General features: G+C 33.7%; 1 protein-coding gene across 5 annotated transcripts in view; it reads right to left on the reverse strand.

The window, feature by feature from the left end:
- Positions 1-2,879: 2,879 nt before the first annotated feature.
- The window catches only part of NAP1L1 (nucleosome assembly protein 1 like 1), a 29,014-nt gene continuing 7,449 nt past the window's right edge, over positions 2,880-24,444 (reverse strand). For 2 of the 5 annotated variants that reach the window (XM_054580130.1, XM_054580131.1), the window contains exons 2-16: positions 21,585-21,621; positions 17,272-17,357; positions 15,807-15,909; positions 10,409-10,550; positions 10,074-10,154; positions 9,340-9,468; positions 8,387-8,458; positions 7,626-7,765; positions 7,032-7,177; positions 6,919-6,938; positions 6,113-6,235; positions 5,337-5,366; positions 4,781-4,828; positions 3,707-3,778; positions 2,880-3,028 (exon numbers count right to left, since the gene is read on the reverse strand). In XM_054580130.1, the coding sequence (XP_054436105.1) occupies positions 3,743-3,778; positions 4,781-4,828; positions 5,337-5,366; positions 6,113-6,235; positions 6,919-6,938; positions 7,032-7,177; positions 7,626-7,765; positions 8,387-8,458; positions 9,340-9,468; positions 10,074-10,154; positions 10,409-10,550; positions 15,807-15,909; positions 17,272-17,357; positions 21,585-21,601 (1,173 nt within the window). In that variant the 5' untranslated portion in view covers positions 21,602-21,621 and the 3' untranslated portion in view covers positions 2,880-3,028; positions 3,707-3,742. The other 3 variants (XM_054580128.1, XM_054580129.1, XM_054580132.1) reach the window with 3 other exon arrangements.

A 24,444-nucleotide genomic window follows, 5' to 3' on the forward strand; every position in this document is an offset into this window, starting at 1 on the left:
ATCTCAGATTAATTTCACCATTTAATTTCCAGCTATTAGTACTTTAAGTAGCACATCACCTAAATTATGAATACATTTAAAAAAAAACAAACCAGTTTACAATTACCAATAAACAATGACTAAAAAAAAAACCCCTAAATGATAAAGAACCTACACTTCCTCCAAGCTATGCATTTATTTTGTACATTAAAAATAGTATCTGGTTAAAAGAAATAATCAGTGGGAATAATCACTTAAGTTTTGTGTAACTGTTTTTAATCTTTCAAGGCCCTATGAACATTGAGCCACATTATGTAATTAAACTTGGGGTCAAGGTCTGTGGGGTTCGTTTCTGCCAAAGCCAATTTGGAAGCGGCAAAGACTTCATTATAGCTTATGAACCACTGGTCCAGAGCTTTCTGGTTCACTATGGGACAGTTAAGAATGATGGGTGCTATGACCAAGGGAAATTTTGGTGAGAAGTGTTCTATGACGGTTAAAATGAGACATGTCCATTCGTTTCGCATTCAGTAACCCCACAAACATTACCAGGGGCACCCTGTTTCCATTTAGTGTGATCCCAATAAACTAATTTGGGACCTACTATTGATTATTTGCATAAGGGTCTGTGTATTAAAACAGGTGCCAAAATTATTTGGAACCTATGATGTAGACGCCCCCAAACCAAAGAGTGCCCCTTGAAGTTCTTTGTTGGGTAATTCTTTGAGTATACTTTGAATTTTAAAATTGTGGAAAAGAAAATAAGTGAAAATAAAATAACATCCAGCTTGATTTCAATAGTCAAAAATATAAAGGCTAAGATTTTTCTAAGATTAACCAACCCTTAAAATGGACTCAAATTCTAAACCAAGCCCTGAAACCAAACATTCAAATATCTGAATGTTAGTTTTAATGTTTCTGCATCGTACAATGTTTTCACAAATAGATACATGAATTCATAGTGTTACAAGCAGCAGTAATATAAAGTTAACTCAACTATCTTAGAGGACTTAAATACCAATCGATATCATTAACCTATTCACAAAATAATGAAAATATTTCTATTTAAACTGTCTCCTTTTTCCTGTCTACTTGTTATTAAATGAGCTAAAACAGAAGTAGAGGTAGAAGTCCATTTTTCTTAAGTATTTACTACTCTGTACCAGTTCTATATAATTGTCTCAGAAATACTGCTTGAGATAAAAGAATTCTAAGAAATTCCGTAAGTTTTACTTTCATAAAACTACAAACTAAAAATTTGAAGTGTTTCAAAAAATATCTATAGTTGTTAACTCAGTAAAATCTTGAGAACTATGGAATCCCTTCTTTCTAGTCTTCCAATAACAAACTCTGTTTAGCAGAGTTTGGAAAGTTGCTCATAATCTGAAATTATGCCAATTTACAGGCCGCCACGGCCTAAGCATAGAATAGCCAACTCTAAATATCCCTACTCTCTGTTCTTACAAAAAAGGTAAGAGTCATTAAAAAAAAGAAAAAAAGAAAAAAATACCACCCAAAACATCACCAGTACATTTTATAAAATTAAATGCACATTTTATTAAGGATTTCCAATTACATATTTCAAATTTCTTGAATGGAGTAGAACCATTTTGGAACTGGAGAGATGGCAGAGATGAACACTGATACCCCTTGAAACCCCAACTTTATTATGAGAACAATTGTTCTGCAAACCACATTTACCCTTATCTAGCAAGACGAAATAGTATTATTCCCCCGCTTTGGCAATAGCTATTTCCTAAAAGAATGAAAAAAAAAAAAATTACTGGTTTTGCTACTCTAAGTTCATTAAAAATGGGATTCTATTATTAGGTTAACATTTCTTTAAGTTCAGCTGTGTTCAGTTGAGGTATGGGTACAAAAAAAAAAAAATAGTACAGACTGTCTGATCAAAGCAACCAGTATCATTTTGAAAATGAGGAAGAAACACATAAGATGTTTCCATGGCATTTTTCTCCCTATAAACTACTGCAACTGGTTAAGGATTTCCAGTAGTTAATTAAAATCTCAGGAGTAAAATAGATAATACTATACAAATAACAAAATGTATTCACATTCCAAAAATGGAAGCTGTTACTTCTAAAAATGAACCTAATGTTACTTTATTATGAGCAGAAATTCTAACCTGTTCTCCAATTACAATCCAATTAGTCCACCCTAACTGCCAAAGCTTTTAAGTTCACCACAAAAAATTAACAGTAATTAGCCTGAGGTATTTTAAATGTGGCTCTACAATCTCAAATTTAATGGCATTCCACCCACCCCCCAGTCTTATTCCTATTTTAGTACCATGATCTCTACAATATGGTCATAACGGAGATACCTAAAAACAATCTTTGGGACTTTTTGAAATAGTTAGCTATCTATCCATTTCTATTGAAATAGGAGCCACACAAAGAGCACTGCCTGACCAGATCCCAGGAAAAAGTACTTTGTTTTCTAGTTTATCAAACTATGGTAGAATAAAAGGCTGAAATATCATACTTGTGGTGCAAACAGGTCCAAATTTTAAGCTTTTAATAAGGTTGAGAAACATGTCATATAATTTAACTTAATATGCCTAACACATGTGAGGTAGTTAAGTAAACAGTACTACCCATTTTAATACATAGTAAGAAGCATGGGTAAATAATATGTTCATACTTTAAACAATAAGAATTGGAATTAACCAGAGGCTAGGGGCCCTCTCTCATTTTAAACAAAAGAAATAAAACTTAAAAAAAAAAATTACATCAGTTGTCTTTGTTTTTTACACTTTCTCATTAAATGCAGTATACCTCTTCCAAAGTTGGCACCCTTTTCTCCAATGATGATAAACTGAGTACAATATTTAATTCAAACTAGAGCTCTACTTCTGCCTGAATTAGTACAAAATTAAGACATTATTTGTGAGAACTAAAATTATATTTAACATTTTTATTATAGGCTGCAAAAACAAAAGCAAGCAAGCAAACAATCAACAACAAAAAACTTGAAATGAACTTGTCAAATGATGAAAATTCATCCTTTCCAGGGAAGCAGAAGGTAGACCCTACCACAAAGAAAAGATGCTTAGTTAATGGAGGTTAAATTTAAGAGTACAGTTAAAATAATAAAGCTTAATTTCTGAAAATACCAGATTTATTCACCTCCCTATGGTAACCAATAACCATACTACTGAGTTAGGGTTCTTTAGTTTAACTACATCCCTTAAAATATAAAAATCTATTATTAATCTAAGTTAATGTGTATGGTCTTACTGGAAATTCTTAACCATAGACTTAGCTTGACAAGTTTTTGTTTTTTTAAGTGATAAATTGTTTTTATATAGGCACTGCATTTCTAAAACAAAGTAGTGAAAGGCAAAGCTAGTGCAAGCCAACTTAAACCCATGTAACAACTACCTGAAAAAACACTTTGGTTCTTCAAGGAAAAAAATAGCAAAACATAAAAATCTGTTTAACAGTTATTTATTTTCGTAGCTATAATCTAACAATTACATGATAAAAATACCCCAGAAGAACCAAACTATGTAGCAATGAATGAAAAAGTGTTAAGAGAATTTCTGCATTCAACATATCTGGCAGAAAAGCTAAGGTTAAAATGATAGGTAGAACAAAATTGTCTTCAAAATATCAACTCCTTTCCTTTGAAAAAAATTACTGAGTCTACCAAGAAAATACAAAAACATAAGGCTGTAAGTAAATAATAGTTGTGTTTAGGCTATTACAGTGCAGGTTATCCTCAAGGCCACATACATCCTGCTTCACTGCTGCTTGCACTCTGCTGGGTTTTGATCCTTCTGTTAAAGGAAAACAACAAGTCAATCTATCTTTTTCTACCTGCTTCAGTTAACTTTTCATTAGTAATTAACTACCTTAATCATCACATCTCACTGCTCTCTCTTTTGCCAAATTAAAGGGTATAACAATGATAGCAAGTTTATTTATTCAAACATTAGCAGATAATGAAAATGTAAAACCCAAATTTTAAACTGTAGAATGAACTCCATAAAATGATACACACTAAGCCATATCTCAAAAAATTAGGTAACTAAGCAATTTATGTTAGTCATAGTACCCGTTATTTTTCCCTTCTTATATAGATCAGTTATTAAAAAAAAATACTAATTCCATTCATAATATAGCTGTTAAATTCATACCTGTTAAAATATTTAATTTGATTTTTAACTATCCCCTCTTACCTGCTCACTTGGTTAATGTTATCTTCTAGGTATTTTATAGTATTTAGCAAATGAATGAATGTATTAAAGAGAAACCAGAGTTTCAAATGGATCCGGTAACATGTATGATGTATTTTGTGGGAAGACAAAGGCCTTTACTAACCCTGATATGACAAATGCCAGAAATAAGACTGGGACCCAGCGATGTAGAGAGGTGGTTGAAAGACTCTAACCAAGCACTCCTGCATTGAGACGATTTAAAAACTGACCTTTACGAGCCTTCCTTTAGAGGGAAAACCACCTAAAACCACAAGCTGTTAATTTAAAAATACTTCTAAAACACTATTTTTAAAATGTACATGATAACATGTCATTAAAATAGAAACTGAAAAATACATGGTCAGAACCAAAAATAAACATTTCTTAGGAGAGGTGCACTGAAATTATGCGTACTGTTGAAATGCCAGTGGGATTGCACAAAAACACGGGGACACACACCCTCACACTCTCTATCTCAATGGGCTAGACTTTAATGCACAAAATTAAACTTTATATTCAGATACACCAACTCTAACCTCACCTAATTTAAACTTAACAGAAAACAGCACTAATTTTGCTCACCTTTGAGTCATAGTCTGGATCATTTTCCTCATCTTCTTCTTCCCCTTCCTATATTAAAGTTCAAAATGCATCCATGAAGTAGGTACAGAGTAGCAAGAAATGGCTCATAATGTAGGAAGAATTTAATACAAGTTACTCTATAGGTCAACAGAATTTCATGATTACAAAGTTTGGTGACAATGCAATTTAATTTGAAAGCTTCTAATATGAAAAATTTCCCAACACAACTTGAGACATCCAGACAGCTTTTATTGAAAAGATTTACTGCAGCCAACGTTGAAAAAGTTTACTGCAGCTTTTGACTTCTTCAAAGAGCTGATAACCCTGCAGCAGAACAGAATTATTTGAAATAAAAAAAATGTTCTGAGTTTTGCAATTTATTTATTGAAACCTTATACATACATTGTTTGGCTGTAGATTCTAAAATCATAATTTTTCCAAAAAAATGTTTTTATCCCAAATCACAGAATAATGATTATAGCAAAGGAATACATAAGTCACTCAATTTGCTTCTCAATGTGTTTGAAACAGAATTTGCTCATTTTGTAAACATTACCTCATCCGCTTCTTCACCTTCTTCATCATACTAAAAAAGGAAAAAAGGATCAAGTTTGATGAAGCTAACAGACTTTTGAGAACAGCATTATTTACATCCACCATTGTACCCACTAATAATTAAACAGAGGAAAAATACTTTCCCTAAAGTGCCTGATTATAAATTAAAACAAGAGCAATTGCTGTTGAGTCACTCAGCTCAGTGCCATACAAATTTGACAATTTGGAAAAATCAGAGCAAAGTACAATTGTGGATAAAGTATGATCAGAGAATTATTAGTGTAAATACTACTTGCTTATACTTATGTGTGAAACACACTGCACAGGAAGTCCTTTTGAATTATTGCTATTTGGCAATAAAAACGCCCAAACCTTTGAGGGCAGCCTAATTGTACCTTAATCATTTCATGATATTCCTTGGGATAAAAACTCTATGCTTCCTAATACTGTTACCTTAAGCATTAAAAAAAGTCCTTGGTATGTTTTATTTGGTTAACGAGCATAATAGATCTCCAACACTAAGCAAACATAATAAATTTTTACTAATTCAGCCAGTCTTCCAATTAGCAGAAAAATAAAAAGTACAATAATTGGACCCAAAGAGGGCCTATTTAAAACAATTCAGGAAAGTTATCTACAGGAAATTAGTAATTATACTAATAGCATTATTCTGTCTTGCTTTCTAAAAATTACTACATCTATTCATTAAACTTCTCACTAATTCTGACTATCATACCCTCAACAAATGATTTTATTGCAGGATTCAGATTCACTCACATCATCATCATCATCTTCAATAGCTTCTCCAGTAAAGTACAACACTGATCTTGGGATTATACGCTCACGTAAAAAGTGACCAATTTCAAAATCTGCAGCAAGGATAGCTTCAGCATCATCATCCTATTTAAGAAAAAGTACAAAATTTAATAACTCTGTTATTTAATTGGCACATGCAAGACTCTTGGATTTAAATCATGAAGAAACTCAACCTCACTTTTAACTTCTCATAATTTTTAAACTAGCTTACATGTGGCATGATCAAGTAGTCATTTAAAGATTTTTAATAAAAAGAAATTAGGTTAGAAATTAAGTGTATATACTCAGAGAAATTTTGGGAAATAAAAATTAGAGCTGGTTATTGCTTACTCTTTTACAGCTTAAAAGTAAAGTATAAATAAACAACTTGGTTATGTGACTAACATTTTCCTTTTAAAATATTAGTTACTAAAAACACCAAATGGGATAACAGAAGGAGAATCTCAGGTTTTCATAAATACATTCTAGTTTCAATTAGGAAGAAAACTATAGTCTTGAAAATCTGAATCCCTCACAGCAATATCTGCTAAGTCTCAAAAACAAAAATAAATAAATAAAATAAAAATAAAAACCTTAACTTTCCAGCATTTCTCAGGGAAACCACTAGGGGTACTTTGAATGGAATTTTTCAGATGCATAAAGGTCTTCCCTATGTACAGCAAGTCTCAAGGAAAAAATACTAGTAGCAACTACCCTATTCTGTACTTTTGAAAACCAATCTTCATTTCATACACAGGAAACAATTCAACAAATAAAATTCAGCTTACCAGATCGCCAATCTCAGGAACTGCAAAGTTGAGAAGAAAAATCCAAATAAGTAAAAAATTAAACAGAACTATGATAAAACAACCATCAATATCCAAACCAAAACACTATTTACCTTCAGGAGGGGCAAAAAAATTAAAGAAAGAATCATTGGAAACTGTTTTGGTCACAGTACGAACTGTCCCACGTCCCTTGTGTTTCTGCTTCTTTTTAATGGTTTTCAAAGTGACATTCTTCCCTTTTTTCCAATCTATCTGGCACCTTCCAAAACAAAGAGGGGGGAAAAAATCCATCACAATTAACACATTATTTTTAATTGCAAGGAGAGCTAAGATTTTTGTAAATAAATAGTATATTAATTTTGAATCTTAGAGGGAAAAATTGGTCCAAAAGCTTTCTGTAGCAGTGTAAAGAGAAAAAATTTATTTCTAAACAAACTTTTTCAATAAATATATTCACAATTACCACAAATTCGCAATATAACAAATGAAACTGTGCACTCCCTTTGGAGAAAAGTCTGTAATAGCTCAGAGGCCAAGAAAAATTCTAGGAAAATGACTAAATTCTCAGAAAACATTTTACTCACTTGTTTGGAGGTATACTATGTATGTATGTATCAAGCACACACCTTAGGAATTACCAATATCACAAATTGTTAAGTAAAACAAAAACATGTAACATTCTGTTAATATAGTAAAATGAAACTCACCCTGTACAACCCATAATTTCTGGTCCATCAAAAGAAAAGGGATCAGAATCATCTGGTTCTGACCTCATCCTATATGTCTTTGTCAATACTTCATTTGTGAAATACTCATTGGGTTCAAAATGAAATTCTAAAACAAAGCTCTAAAAAAAAAAAAGTATAAAAACTAATTAAATTCCTGTATCATCCATTTCAATGCTTCAGTAAATAACCTTCAACTGACCAAGTCCACCCCTTTCCTTCCTCTATCCCTCCAAAGACCTATAAATCTTACACTAGAACCTGAGCTTGACAGAGGAAAAAGCCCAACTTTATTACGTGCTAGTATCTATAGCCTATAGTAGCTTTGCCCATACTTTACATAATACCACTGATGGTTTCTGGGAGAAGCTGTTGGTTAATTTCTCATAATGGGGAAGTAGAGGTCTTAACATCTCGTTTTATGTAATTCCCAGACCCATGCCTTTTAATACAGAATAAGTATTTTGTTACTCATGTTTCCTTGATATTATTTTTTAATCCATTTTTAAGCCAAGATCAAGAATAGACTACATTTTGAAAAGTTAAAAGGCAGAAGGAAGAATAAATGTTGTAACACATTATCAACATTCAAACATTTATTTCTTACCAACAATTAAGTATATGAAGTATCACTTTTAATTTCTTCTCACCCCTTCGAATGTCACACCTCTTTTTAAAAATTCTTGTTTATTTATCTGTAAACACCTAATGTTACAAAATTAGAAGTATTTCAAAGTTTTTACCATAGGCTGGCCAGCATCTGAGAACTTCACTTTAATATCTTTCAAGTGCTTCAGAATAGGCTCATCATGTTCCTTCAAATTAAAAAAATATATACAGAGAGAGAGGGAGGGAGGGAGGGAGGGACGGAGGGAGGGAGAGGGAGAGAAATGTGGCATTTTAGAATTAAGTGTTCTGTTACCGGACAATAAACACTTAGATGACTGACATTTTATAGTGAAGTTTTATGTAGCAATGACTGATCCAGACCAAATGGCATAAAGAGCTAGTTATCATGGGATAAAGAGTACAAAACCAAGTCTAAAACAGGCACATTTGCTTTTGTAACTACTGCTCTTAGCTGCTCTTGTTCCTTTCCTTCTTTCTGCTTGATGCTTTCCTCCCTGGCTAAGGCAGAAATTCAATAGACAGTCATTGTTTTGAAATTTCTTTTTCTTGACATTAAGTCCCAACAATCACAATATCAGGCAACAAGTACTACAATACAGGTGGTGGTGGCTCAAGAAATGTTTCTGATTAAGAAGGACAATGTTTCCCAGAGAAAGTGACAACTACAAAAAGAGTTAAAGATATCTGCAGTACTCTTTTAAAATGCAAATGTTCTTTGGAATAGTTGTTTCAGACTGAAAAGTCTTTTGGGTAAGACAATTGAAACTGTTAAAGTCTGTCACATCCTATCCCCACACTAAGCATCTAAGAAGGCAACAGAGCCCTGAGAAATCAAGAGACATTAATGAGCAATTATCAAAGGGGCCATTCAATTATCTAATTTTTTAAAATGAATAATTTATTTGGTTATATGAACCAAAGCTGCAACTTTCCCTCTATACCTACCATCTGTTTCAAAGAAAGCAATCATTCTACAGACGTCAACAGTGATAAAACTAGTCATCAGACATTTTAATTTCAAAGGTTTATTCTCTAAGATAAACTGCTATATTTTTAGAAATATTACCTGAACCATATCACTGAGCAAGTCAACATTCTTAAAAACAGTCAACCAAAATTCAGGTATTCCCTTGGGGTCTTGTTTTTCTTCATCCTTTTTCTCATCTTCAATCTTGGCCTTTTCTTTCAGCTCCTCCTTGATAAACAACAGCACATATTACTGAATACTTAGATAAAACTTCTTGATTAAAATCTTACATATTCCCTTAATTTAAATGCAGTGACACAAGTACAGAAACCAGCAAACCCTCTATCACTAATTACAACTTTCAGCCCTAACAGTTCCAGTCCAAATGCGTAAACATTGCTGTTACCCTTACCAAACCCACTTTTATAAATACTGCTACTATAATATTGCTCCCAAAGAGAACTACCAGGACCAGGAGCTGCAGAAAAAAAGTTTTAGGAAAAAGATTAATTCATGAAAATGACTTTTAAACACAGTAAACAAGAAAACCAAAACAAATATAATCCTTGCCCAATGCCTCATTCCTCCATGTTTCTTAATCAAAATATATTCTTTTAATCAACCAACATTAAAATAGCAATTCCGGAGAAACAGGGTCATGTAACAGAGCACCGATTTGTGCTCTGCCATTATTAGTTGAAGACAAGTCACTTAGAGGTATCCATTTCTTAACTTGAAAAAAGGGAACAATCCTTTGCATGTCATCATGAAGTTCAAAGGAAAAATGTTTATTTCCAAGGTATGAAACACACTAAATTCAAGTTGGTACCAACCGAAATTTCATCTTCCTCATCTGGTTTCCATTCACATTCTTCTTCAGTAGGTTCATAAATTGCATTAATGATCTCGAATCGCTAAAATGATTAAAAAAAAAAAACTTACATAAAAAAAAAAACAACACTGACAAGCAAGCGAAAAATTAGCTGTTTCTCATTAAGAACCCGCAGATTTAATTAATGCATACCACAACTTAGATTGTTACTATTGATGGTTCTCCCAAATATGTACTTTTAATAACTATTTTGCTGAAAGGTCTAAAGATTGTTTCCAGAGCTTTACTACCTTCTCAAATTTTAGATAAATAAAAAGAAGTAGTAGAAAGCATTACCTTATCAAATAAAGGCTGATAGAGAACAGCATACTTTCTTTCAAGATCATGAACTTCCTCATAGAACTTGGCTTCTATCTGTGCACATTTAACTTGAAGGTTTTTGAGAGCATTCACTCGTCTTTTAACTACCTTAGGCAAGCTGAAAGGTTAGAAAGAACCAGTTACAGCATGACAGTAAGACACAAGTCACACTTCTTTTATCTTATGGAAACTGAAGCAAAAAAAGTTAGTGAATGATATGTTTCCTATATGAAGCAAAGATATGCTAATTCAAAGTAACTGAACTTTAAGAGATATAAAATACACAGGCTTCTGGACTGTAAAAGTTCAAAAGCAGAAATTTAACCAGGTATAGTAAACTGACAGAAAAATATAAATCATATTATCAACCCAGATCTTTCATTGTACTCATATTTAGCTTTGTTATCAGTAACGGCATCTCAGCTGTAAAACACAGCCTACCTTATAAAGTTAAAATGTCATGGAATGACAATGCTAACCCTAAGAACAAAGATAACCTGAATTTCCTTAAAAAAGAAAAAAAAAAAAAAAAAGAAGGTGGTACCTCACCTGTACCAGTTAGTATTGGGGGAAAGGAAGGAAGCATGTGTATATTGGGAAAAAGGACAGTACCCTATATCATTATTTTCTATTTTGGTCTCTATTTAATTTGGAATTTGAAATTACATTAAATAAGAATGTAGTATTTTATGAAGAGGAGACACGAGCTCTTTAACAGCTTTATTGAAATATAATTCATGAATTATACAATTTACGGTGCCACACAGATTTTTAAAAGATTATATGTACCTAGTCTGTGAGCCCCTCAAAGAGCTGCGTACACTTATGAACCACTCCTCCTCCCAAAATATGGTCACACTCAAAATTTACCTAACTTCAGGGAATCTGTGTAACAGATCCAGAATCCAGGTTAGAATTTCCTGCCATAAACAGATTGTTGTATATCAAGTGATTATCTTACTTCACCACAACTTTAGTTAGATAAAAGTAAAAAACAAATACCTAAAGATATCAACATTTTCTTACAATTAAATATAAAAAGCTTAATGCTGTTCTGTTAGTGGGCTACCAGCCACTACCCCTACTCTGGCTCAGAACCCACAAGGGCTGACTCCTGAAATCTGGGTACAATGGACTGCAACCAAAAGACTGCCTCCTCCCAAAGTAGCCAAAAAATTTGCCCAGAATTGTCAGCAAACTTTAAATCTGAGGTAACGGGAACTCTCCTTAGGCTCATCCCCTCCCCTTCTCTTTAAATTCCATGGGATTGTCACAAACCAGAATCTGAGCTTCATTCCTCCCTCAATACTCATTACTGGAATAACTCCTATAGTCCAGTATCTCCAAGATCTAAGGCCAAAATAACTAAACACTTGAGTATAATTTTTATGAAAGAATGAAATACTTATCATCTGAAGCAGCACTATTAGACTAGGAATTTCAAAAGAATATAAATATACTTAGAGATGAAGGAATATACTAACAATATGAACTAAGACCAAGAACTCTAAAACAAGGTAGGAATATATGAAAAAATACAGTGACTAAAATGACCAACAAATAGGATAAACAAGGCAAGTTCAAATGAAGAAAAAGTCCATGAGGTTTAAAAGGTCTCCGGATAGGAGGTAGAAAATATCCAGATATGAGATGAATGACAAACTGAACAATAGCTGAAAAAAAGGAGATGAGTATCTAAAGAAATGAGAATCTTGGAATTAATGCAATATAAAAATCCTTACTCTACTCCCAGACATATTAATGGTATTTATGAATATCAAAAGACAAAAGAAAATTTTAAGAGTTCAATGAAGAAAGCAAATAACCTACAAAAGGAACCAGACTGGTATCAGACTTAAAAAGAAAACACTGTGTATACAAAAGAAGTAATAAAGTGAATTTGAAAGATGACTGAGAACTTTAAACTTAAAATTTTATAGCTAAACTATTGTTCAGATATGAAGGCAAAATAAAAATTGTATGCTGTTGTAATCAGGCTTTAGAAAGTGTGCCAAATACTCATTGTAATCATTAAAGATGATTTTTGAATTAAGTTAAAAAATCCTAGAGAGGCTATAGATAAGCTATCAGTGGTCAAATACCTTAATAAATTTTACTGCTTCCTTGAAGGAAAAAAACAAAGGACTAGAAGTTATCTGTAAACAATATAGATATTGGTAAATTTAAAAAATCAATAGGGGTAAATTAACTTAGGCATTAGGTTAGAGCCTTTACCACAATAACAAAAAAAGAATACATTAACTTTGAAACCAGCAGAAGACAACTCAATCTGTTCAATGAAAGTGGAAAAGGGGAAAAAATAAATACGATAAATTTAAAAATAAGGAAAAGACAGTAGCAATTGAGCTCAAAAGCATTACCAATTTTAAGAAATGTAAAGAGTTCAAATTACTAATAAAGAGGCAAACATACACATTAGAGCAAGATACAAGAATGGAAAGACATACCAGATAAACAAAACCCAAAAGAAAGCTATCTTAATATCAGAAATAAGAAAATTTATGACACAATCCAAAACTGATGGATTTACAGGAAGAAACAGATAAAGTAAGCAGACATTTTAAACATATCCTTCCTAGACACTGTTAGATGCAGAAAATAATAAGTACATGAACAACATAATGATTAGGCTTGGACTATTAATTTCAGCATATAGATCTTCACACTTATCATTCACAAAAACAGATTAAGGCCACAAAGATAAAAGGAACCTTTTTTAAAAATATCAAATTACTAAACATTTAACTGAAGAAATTGGAAAGAGGCACTGGAAAACTGGAAATAAGGAAATAATATTAAAGACAGAAAGAGCAGCAATTAAGAACAAAAAAACAATATGGAAATGAAAATCAAAAGCGGGTTCTTAAAAACAAAGACTGAGGCAACTGGCAAAACTAATGAAGATGCAAAATACAGAATACAAAGGCAAAATAATCAGATCTCTAAAAATATCATGAATTATATGTACTAATCAATTTTAAACCTAGTAAAATGCACACATTTTTAGAAATGCATACATTTTCAAAACTGGCGCGAGAACTTGAGGTGAAGGGGTGGGGGTGGGGGGCGCGGACGGAGAGAGGGAGAAAGGGAGGGAGAATGGAAGGAAAAATATTCCCCAGGACCTTTACTTTCCAAATTCCAAAGGTCCAAGTCCATTTTTAGAAGAATTTTACCAGTTCGAGAAATAGTTAATTCCTATCTTAGATTTAAGAAAACAGGAAAAAAAAGCAACCATGTTCATTTCATTAGGCAATCATAATCTTGGCTCTAAAACCAGGGGATATAATTGCCACCTCTGAAAGCTTTTTTATTGTACACACATACATAAATGCACGTATGCAGATCTATGTTCCTATGTTCACTTCACTAATGAATAAGGACGCTGAATAAAATATTAACTACCCAACTCAATGAAATAACACATGATTAAGCTTATTCCAGGAATGCAAGGTTAGTTTGATATCCAAAATATGTATTTCCAAAAATATACATTTAATATGTACTGAACAGATTCAAAGAAAAAGTCAGAAGACAATCTAAATGAACTGACAGAAAAAAGGTCATAAAGAAACCACAGACACACAATATTTAATGGGGATTTTATATTCACTCCTGGTTAAGATTAGAAATAAGACAAAGATGCCCATTTTAACACTAATGCTTACCATAATACTGAAAATCCTGGCAGTGTTATAAAATCTTTTGCCCATGGGGGAAACTATAGGACAAGTTACTATTGTTAAGTATAGCAAGATTTCTAGATACAGAATCAACTTTTTCTACCATGTTCATTATGTTTATTCAGTGAAATCGCTATGAAAATTTTAGTTTAGTTCGTTTCTGAAAGAACGCTCATAAACTTACTGTCAACCATATATGCAATAAAGGTCTACAGATGGTTGACAGGTCAATCATGAGGGTGTTGGGGGGAGGTGAGTGAGGTGAGGGGTGGTGGAAGAAAGCTACTCACCGTGCCAGATATTAAAAACCTACTATAACGCCATAGTAACTATGTGTGACAATAATGAGACCAAAAAGAAAAGAAACAGGAGAGTTCAGCTCAAAGACAAAACAGGTGTTTATAAAGAAAGTGACATGCTATTAAGGTGGTACCACAAATGGTGGAAAATGAACTGTTTGAAGTGTTACAAAAACTAGCTCACTAACAAAGGAAAAAAAGAAAAAATGGATGCCTATTCACACCTAATAAAAAGGTGTACTCTAAAGAGATTAAAGATCTAAAGGTAAAAGGTAAAACTAGTCAATAGGAAATAGAGAAGGAACTAGGAAGGACTTAACTTCAAAAACAAACCATAGGTTGAAAAATTTAACAAATATAAAAATAACTTCTGTTTAATGGAGGATGCTATGCGTAAAGTAAATAAAAATGACACAATAGATTTACAAAGTCTAAAATGGAAAAGGAATACCTAGAATACCTAAGAACTCCTGCAAAACAAGAAAAAAAAAAACCAGTAAACCCAAATAGGAAAAAGAGCAGAGTACAAATGAGCAACCTGAAAAGCCTCACAATCATGAAGAGAAACTCATGAGAAATCAGAAAAAAATAAATAAGGCTGCACCTCTTCAATTGGTAAAAAATAAAACAAAACCTATAGAGCTGAATGATGCCAAATGTGACACATGAAAGGACACATACATAAAGCAACCTTCGTGCATTGGATACAGTCATTCTACAAAGCAAGTGGGAAGAACTTAAGGTTTGCAAACCCGCTAGCAAACCCACTGGTAAGTACGTATCACAAGGAAAATTCTTACATAGTTCCTTAAGAGACCATGTACAAGGATGACCATTACAATAAACTTTGTGTTGATGAGCTTGGAGGCAATCTAGGTACCCATCAAAGAAAAAACAATAAAACATGGTGGACAAACATCATGAGACCTGGGCAACATTCAGAAGCTAGAAGCTACTAGAGATACATATAGATAGCAACATAGATGGATCTTAAAATCATAAAGCCATGTAAAAAAATTACAAGCACAAGAGGATATTTGGGCTATTATTAATGATTTATATGATCAACAAAATAAATAAAAAATCTGTTATTTCTTCTAATTCTGTGCATTCTAACAAACCTCTAAACAAATCTCAGAAATGATTAAGATCAGTATACTTCCTGTGGAGATGAAAATAAAATTTAAAAGACCAACTCTAAATTGATGGTACTTAACCAAAACCTTGAACTCCAAATAATCCTATACTAGATATTACAAACATTAGCTTTCCACTATTACATACATAAGTCCCAGATGGTCTTAAAAATAGATACACCTGCAATGCTGATTATAGAAAGAGAAATAAAAGACTATGAAAAAGAACTTGTACCTTTCAATGTATCCTGTTGGTGTTTCTACCAGACCATCAAGTCTTTCTTGGAGGGCTGCAAGAATCTGAGGATTTTGCATCATCTGAACAGTCAGCTGACGCGCTTAAAAAAAAAAAAAAAGGGCATCGAAAGAAGGATTTTATGAAAATGCATTATGCTATTTTAATAGGACAATCCAATCATGGGGTTTCCCTGACTGGCCAATAATCACTAGTATGAGTAGAAACAAGCAGCAAGCTAAAGAAAATTCATTCCAGGAAAACGCAATGTGCAGGAGAAGTTCAGATTCCTAGTGATCTTTGATGCATGCCATTTCTCAAGACCATTTACACAACTATCAACAATATCCTTTCTCTTACTACTATCCTTTGTTTCAGCAATCATGCATTTTGGGAAGCTCAAAGCTTCATCCAGATGCCTATCTATGACTCTTGATAATCCTTCAAAGGCGGACAACACATCAGAACACTGCAAACATAGTGACAGTTACAAGTCTGGGTAAGAAAGTGGAATGAGTGACCTGAGTATTTATTTGATTTTTGTTTGTACAGTGTGCCTGTGTGTATCTCAACAGAGAAAGTTTAACAGCTGAGATAGTCAAAGGTTGTAACTAAAGCCAAACAAAATTTGGTTATCAATGGTGTCTGAAAATTATACTTAATACAAAAATAAGCTAGATTTATGTAAAAAAGTTTTGCTATTTTATCTTCAACAGACATTCCAAATCGCATTTTCCCAATTATGTTTTTAGAGTTCAATTTACTGCTAATATTAATCTGGTTATTAGATAGTGTACTATTGTGATAACAAACATGCCTTTAGAATATCAATATCGGCCATTAAGGACAGTCTGTTAAGAAAATGTTGCAAGATAAAAGCTAAAACTGTTAAATTCAGTAGTCTTTTAACAATTAACCTTATTCTGGCTTAGAAATAAAAAGTTGAATCATCTGATACTTTAATATTCTTGGCCCATATCTACAGGACATAACTTAAAACACGTCTCTTTTTAGTTGTTTGGTTGGGATGGATTAAAAAGGACACATGAACACACAACTACATATTGTCTACATACTGAATATGAAATATTTTCAAGCAAATAAGCCTAAGCTAGTGCTGTTTACAAGCACCACCAAAACAACTCCCACCACCACCGCCTCTAACATTTCTAAATTCAAGCAAAACTCACTGTAGCTAAACTGTTTGCCACAGCTATGCCACATCACTCTACCAGTAATGGGTATACACAGTGACTTCTGAGGGGTCACTATACCCATACTCTCCTCCATTACTCTCATTTCATCCCCATCTTTCCTCCATCCCTCCCCGTACAACACACAGTTACTGAACTGAGGTATGGGCCAGTGGATAAAACAGACAAGAATCAAAAAGAGAATGGTATTTGTGACTACCCTATAGAAGACATGTACCAGTAATCACTGGATCCTGAAAAAATTTAAATACCTTTGATTTTTGTTTCTTCACCAGTTTCTTCTTCTTCTACTTCTTCAACATCATCCAAATCTTGATCAAGTTCAGACTGTTCTTTGCTACAATATCATAGTATTACACCAAGTTCAAATGTACCAAATTACCAAAAATAAGAAAAAAATATATAGAAAAACTTAATTTTCTAGGTTAATATGCCTCTTTTAAAAATATGAAATAGGAAACGCGAAACATAACTATTTTCTTTCTAACTTCATATGTAAGCAGTACAAATACTTAAAACTTCATTTAAAAGCATGTGGTCAAATATAAAGTTTATACTTCAAGCTTTAAAAATGTGATTTAACAGGTTTTTGTTCAGAGACTGTGGTATCAGGAAGTATGTGCTTTCTACCTAACATCTAATGTTTTTTCTTCGTAACAGTACCCTAATTTTATGAGGTGGTAGTTTACAAAACTAAAATATCTACATTTCCCAGACTACATTTTAATTAGATGTGTCTATGTGACTGTTTAGCAGAAAGAAAAGTAATAGTAGTATAGAACTTTGAAGAAGCTTCCTTTATAGGATGGTAAACATCTAGGAGGCCTTTTTGACCTTGGTTCCTCACTAGAATATGGATGTGATGGCTAGAGCCCCAGCAGCAACTTTGGACCATGAGGCAGCCTAGTTAATGGAAGTAACCAGCTAAGGATGAAAGAGTTTGGAAAAACAAAAGGATCCTGGATCCCTGATGGCCGTGAAACAGCCCTATCAGCCTGTACTCACTATCTTTGTGGACATTCCTCCTTTTATGGTACTTCACAGTGGAGATGGGAACAGTAAAGGTTAAGGAGAAGGCCTGAGACTACTTCATGCATACAAGAAGGCCAAGAAGATGGCACCATTGAAAGAGAAGATAAAAAGTATTAAAATAACATTCTTCTCATTTCATCTTAAAAATCTGGTTTCTGTACATGAAATTATGACCAGGATTAAAAAGGGAAATAAGAATAGCTACATCAATATATAGATCATCATATAATTCCTTTTGTGACTTTACATTTTAATATTTTGTTTAGAGATTTGGTTGCTTTACATGTTTACAAACAGCATTTAAAAGATTTCCATATGTGGACAAGTACTATCTAATTTCCATATGTGGACAAGTATAGAAAAGGCTAACTGTACTCTGCCAGCAAAATTTATGTTCCTGTCAACTAAGGGGAAAAAAAAATCAGCCTTATCAAAAACAAAATAATCACTCCTGTAGTATCTCTGACAGCATAAACTTAAGTATACTTAGAGTAAAGGGTAACTAAAGATAACACGGAACAGCTCTTCCTCCAGTGTCATTTCACTCAACCATTTATTAAACATTTAAATCTTACAATTTTAAAACAGGGGTCCACAAACTATGTCATATGGCCAAATCCAGCTCACTCTTATTTTTGTGAATAAAGTTTTATGCAATACAGCAATGTTAATCATTTATGTATTGTCTACAGCTGCTTTCACGCTAAAACAGCAGTTGCGTAGTTGCAAAAGAACATATGGCCCAAAATGCCTACTATATTTAAGTTTAGGTCCTTTACAGAGAAAAGTTCGGTAACTTCTGCTTTAAAAAACAAAAATCCCCTCTTCCCTCCCCCCCTACAAAGGCATCCAAAATTAAATAATGAAAGAGGGAATCAATTTATCCTTTTCTCCCTCAAATTTAAAATGAAATGAAGGTTAAAATGCCAGACTGCACATACTCATCTGATCTCAATCCCTCCGGAATCCCTACTAAAATTATGATAAAGGGATTTTTAAACAGACACACACCAAAGGACAAGGAGACAACAGCAGCAACTTTACTGAGAACTGAAATCTAAGTAGTGGGGAAAGCTGAGGGCCAGCTCAATTACGGTATCTTAAAAAGAGCACTTAATATGAATAAAATAGGGAAGACAACAAAAACTGACAAGCAGCTAAATCTTTACCTCCTCCCTCACTACAATAGAATATGGCAGTTTCTTCTCTGGAAAGGGATGAACTGAGAAGCTGAACTAGAGGATCACAGTTACAACTATCTAAGATAGGATAATACGCACACTAAAGTACTGAATGTAGAGACACCTCCCTAGCTGTCCCAATTTGGCTCCCAGAACACCCACTCTTCACTGAGGTATAACTGACCAGCCAAGAAAAAATTCTGATGCTGGGGATTCTCACAACAAATGCCCACCATGGCAATCTACATTAAAGTCTCAAATGGACAAGCATCCCCCTTCCCAACACCCAAATTTTCCAGTGAGCTTTTTAAAAACATCCTTCAACTGCCTGTCTCCATTCCACCCCAGTCTTAATGAGCAATCAAACAGGTATTAACCTCCTTTTGAGGAAGGCCTCTCACATTGACGCCAAAACAGAGGAAAGGAAAATCCAAGAACAATAAAGGGGAAAGAAACATCCAGAGAACACATATTACAATCAACAAAACAAGAAGAACAAGATGCTATAACAACAGGGACAGACAGCAAAGGTGCTCTCGAGAACTACAAAAAAGAAATTTGGAAACTCAATATAAGAGTTGAAAGATGAAGTTTCTTCAACTTTTCCTAGAAAGAGCAAAGAGACAAAGATAGATAATAGTACAGAAGGTAATTAGGAGAACCAGTCTAACGCACAATATAACAGGAGATCAAGAAAGAGAAAACAGAAAAAAGACAATCAAAATAAGAATATTCCCCACTACTAAAAGTCGCCAAATGGCCAGATTCAAAGGGTCTACCACTGAAATGTGTTAACATGAGGTGAAAAAACAGACCCAACAATGTAAAAATTTCTGAACTCCAAACCAGAGTAGCTTCCAGTCATAAACAGATAAGTGTGTATTTGTTTAAAAAAGTGCCATATACAAATGATCAGGAATTATGAAGACTCTGAATTTCAACACAGCAACACTGGAAGCCAGGTGACAATGGAGCACTGCCTTCAAAACTCTTTAAAATGATTCCCAAGTCAGAATTCTACAAACTCTCAAGCATAAGAGTAGAAATGTCATTTTCATTTATACCATCTCAAAGTAATTTACCTCCCTTGTACTCTTCTAAGAAGGTATTAAAGAACCAAAAAAGAAAACAACAGGATGTAACAAAGAACAAACCCAAGAAAGGAGAAACAAAAGACAACCTTAGGAAGATAATAAACAGATCCACAATTTCTTAGCTAAGGCTAAGAACCCAGATTGGAGAAATGTACTGAGGTGACAATACTTTTTATTATTAAAATGCCTGCTGCCACTCTACTTTTTATGCTCAAGACAGCATGCTTAGGAGGATTAGCCAGATTCTTGTATGTTTAGTACTCGAATGTGTTATCCTTGTGCTTAAGTTTCCTGCTCTTCCATCTCCATGTTCTGCCACCTATTAAAAGCTGTGGATAATCTTATCATACCTCCCCCATCCCCAAATATTCTGTTTTAAACTGTCCTCTAAGGTGGCAGGCTACTGTAAAATTACAAGCAACAAATAATGCAGCTCATCCCATTTTCTCTGATCATATTTCTACAAGATACCCATCCATATTATAATCCCACCAGATGCCAACTTCACCAACACTATTTCCAGGATGCATGACCTTGCCCAATGACTTCTGCAAAATCAGCTCTTGAAAAGCCTTAGTAAAACTAAAGCCAGACTATGACCCAGAGTCTCTTTTGCCTATTATTCTCCTAGCGTGGAGCCTTCAACTAATAGTGGTAATATTGTCTTTTTCTTTACACATCTACATTTGTGACTGCTATTCAGATTTTCAAAATTAAAAATTAAGATTTTGTCGGTGGCGAAACTCTAAAAGAAAAACACAGAAATGATTAGACAAAAGCCAAGATAGTGTTTACACCCCTGAAGAGGAAAGGTGAGGATGCAATAGAGAAGGGGCACACAGGGCTTCTAAAAGTAATAGTCTATCTTTAAAAGCTTGTACAGTGCCCTATCCTTCTTTAAACTCTACACAGACATTTTTATATACTTTTTATCTTGTATGGATGATATATTACGACGTAAGCAGTAAAAATCTCTGGGAAATACATATAGGGTAAAAATGGACTCTGCAAGTATTTATGATTCATTATTGTGAGCAGCACTTTCCTAAGAATAAGCACTGATAAATGGCTTATAATATTTATGACAGTGATTATATATGCTATATTTTGTTTTGGATACGCAACATGCAACTTCTAATAATAGTAGATACTAAATATTGGTCATTACTGTACATTTTCATAATACATAACTAGTACTGCTATTATCTACATCATAGTACAAATCTCTGAAAAAGAAACCAACTATCTGCCACTTACTTGTCAATGTCTGCCATGTTGTAAGTACTCCAAATATCTATGGAGAGAAACATCAATGTTAAAAGGACAAAATTTATTTAAAACCAGTAAAAACATTTAAAACCAAAACCCTTTAAATAATACCATGTTAAAAACTATCCCAGAAGAAATGTATACTCCCATTAAATAAAAGCATCAGTGTTAAAGGATTATCATGAAACGTAACAGACTTCTATGCTAAAGTAATTTTTCAGTAGATACTGCTTAAAATAAGCAAGACATTAGCAGGAATTTAGAGTCTATCATGTAAGGACTTTTATTAACTGCACTGTTAGTAAACACTCTAATGTATGCCAGAATCACTGAAAAGGAACAATACAACGGATCTTTTATTCAAATTCCTGTAACAACCATGAGTGGTCAATTTTTGTTTAAATTTTTAGGCTACTTAGCACCTTACAGAACAAATGCACTCATTTTTAACAGCATTCATTTTTATCGAACTCACGTTTAAACGCCAAAATTTGTCACCTACTATGCTCATTACGCCTGCCCCCAACCCTGAAGATCTTTTTAAAAAAAAGTTTAACAATCTCTGTATCCAATGTCAGCCTTTTAAGTTACTCAGTGAGAGTTATAAAGCTCTGTGTCCCAACCTATGTCAACTTAACCTTCCCTGTCTTTTTAAATTTTACTTCATGTCACACACATCAACGATAACCACCACACCCCCTAGTCTATCCTGGATATGCTGGTACAGTGGATTAGCAGACCCGAATACTGTTAGGATCAATCACAGCACACCCTAAGTTCTTTCTTACTTCAAAATTTGTATTAAATACTGCTTTTAGAAAGCCAAAACTGAAAGTAAACTGTGTTACATTTAGGCAGAAAAATGGCTGAATGCCGTTGGTAATGCAGATAGTAAAAATAAATTTTTTAGATAAAGTTTAGATCAACCACATTAAAATCAAGTTTTTATCTTTTAAAAATTAAAATCTTAGTCTTTAACTCACAAAATGATATACAATATAATTCCTTAAACAAGCATGTTTAATATGCTTATTTAAAATGTTAAGAGGTACTGATTTTAGCAGTCAAGTGCTAATATTTGGAATTATTACTCCTATGTGTAATAACCCTCAGTGTCCACTCTGTGGCACTACATTCAGAATTCAAATTCCTACAACAAAATTATTTTGATTCTTTATTAAACAGTATTCAAGATAGAACAGGATGGAATTTACTTCTTCACAGATGCCTTCTCCAACCTGCCCATTCTGGATAAATGAGATTCCTTGGTTGTACACATTTTTTGTTTTTTAAATTTGATCTAATTTTGAAGTCAGATCATTTGGGTTGATACCAATTTTGCAGCAATCTCACCTATGGGAAAAAAGTCTAGCCCCATGTAATCATCTATAAAATTAGAAAAACAACTGTTTCCTTATTGGATTGATCTTTTTTAAAAAGTGTATTTTATTGATTATGCTATATTACAGTTGCCCCATTTTCTTCTCTTTGCCCTCTCCCCCCATCTAGTACCACCATTCCCTCCAGCAATCTCCCCTTTAGTTCATGTCCATGTGTCATGCGTATGAGCTCTTTGGCTTCTCCATTTCCTATACTACACTTAGTATTCCCCTATTTTGTAACTACCAATTATGCTTGTAATTCCTTGTATCATTTCCCCCATTCTCCTCCCTCCCCTTCCCCACTGATAAACCTCCATGTATCTCCATTTCTGTGATTCTGTTCCTGTTCTAGTTGTTTACTTCAAGTGTTGATAGTTGTGAGTTTGTTGTCACTTTACTGTTCATAGGTTTGATCTTTTTCTTAGATAAGTCCCTTTAACATTTCAAATAAGGGTTTGGTGATGATAAACTCCTTTAACTTTTTATCTTATCTGGGAAGCACTGTATCTGCCCTTCCATTCTAAATGATAGCTTTGCTGGATAGAGTAATCTTGGATGTAGGTCTTGCTTTTCATCTCTTTGAATACTTCCTGCCAGTCCCTTCTTGCCTGCAAGGTTTCTTTTGAGAAATCAACTGATAGTCTTATGGGAACTGCTTTGTATGTAACTCTCTTCTCTTGTTGCTTTTCAGAGTCTCTCACCTTTAATTGTGGGTAATTTAATTATCATGTGTCTTGGTGTGCTCCTCTTTGTGTCCAACTTGTTTATGATTTGTGCTTCCTGAACTTGTATGTCTATTTCCTTTGCCAGATTTGGGAAGTTCTCCTTCATCATTTTTTAAAATAAATCTTCACTTTCTTGCTTTTCCTCTTTTCCTGGCACACCTATGATTCAGATGTTGGTATGTTTAAAGTTGGTATGTTTAAAGAGGTTCAAAAGCCTTCCCTTGTTTTTTTTTTTGAATTCTTATTTCTTCTTTCTGTTCTGGTTCAATGTTTTCTTCCTTTTGTTCCAAATCATTGATTTGAGTCCCAGCTTCCTTCCCTTCACTGCTAGTTCCCTGTATATTTTTATTTCACTTTATATAACCTTCACTTCGTCCTTTATTTTTGTGGCTATACTCAGTCTCATTTCTCTGAGCATCCTGATCACCACTGTTTTGAAGTCTGCATCTGGTTGGCTACCTCCATGTCACTTAGTTCTTTTTCTGGAGTTTTGATTTGTTCTTTCATTTGGGCCATATTTGTCACCTCAATTTGGCAGCCTCCCTGTGCTTCTGTGTAATAGAACTGCTTTCACCCCCCACATTGGCACAGCTATTATGTTGTAAGGGGCCAAAGCCTTAGGTATTTGCCAGGGTGGTGCAACCAGCTTTGCTGCTTTCTGGCACTGTATGTCCAGAAAGGGTCAGAACAGGAACAATGCTTCTTTGCTCAGCTCTTGCCTTGTTTTCAGTCACTTCCCCT

The sequence above is a fragment of the Pteronotus mesoamericanus genome, unplaced genomic scaffold, assembly GCF_021234165.1.
Source record: "Pteronotus mesoamericanus isolate MK-2021 breed Mesoamerican mustached bat unplaced genomic scaffold, CSHL_Meso_final contig_56, whole genome shotgun sequence".
Lineage (NCBI taxonomy): Eukaryota > Metazoa > Chordata > Mammalia > Chiroptera > Mormoopidae > Pteronotus > Pteronotus mesoamericanus.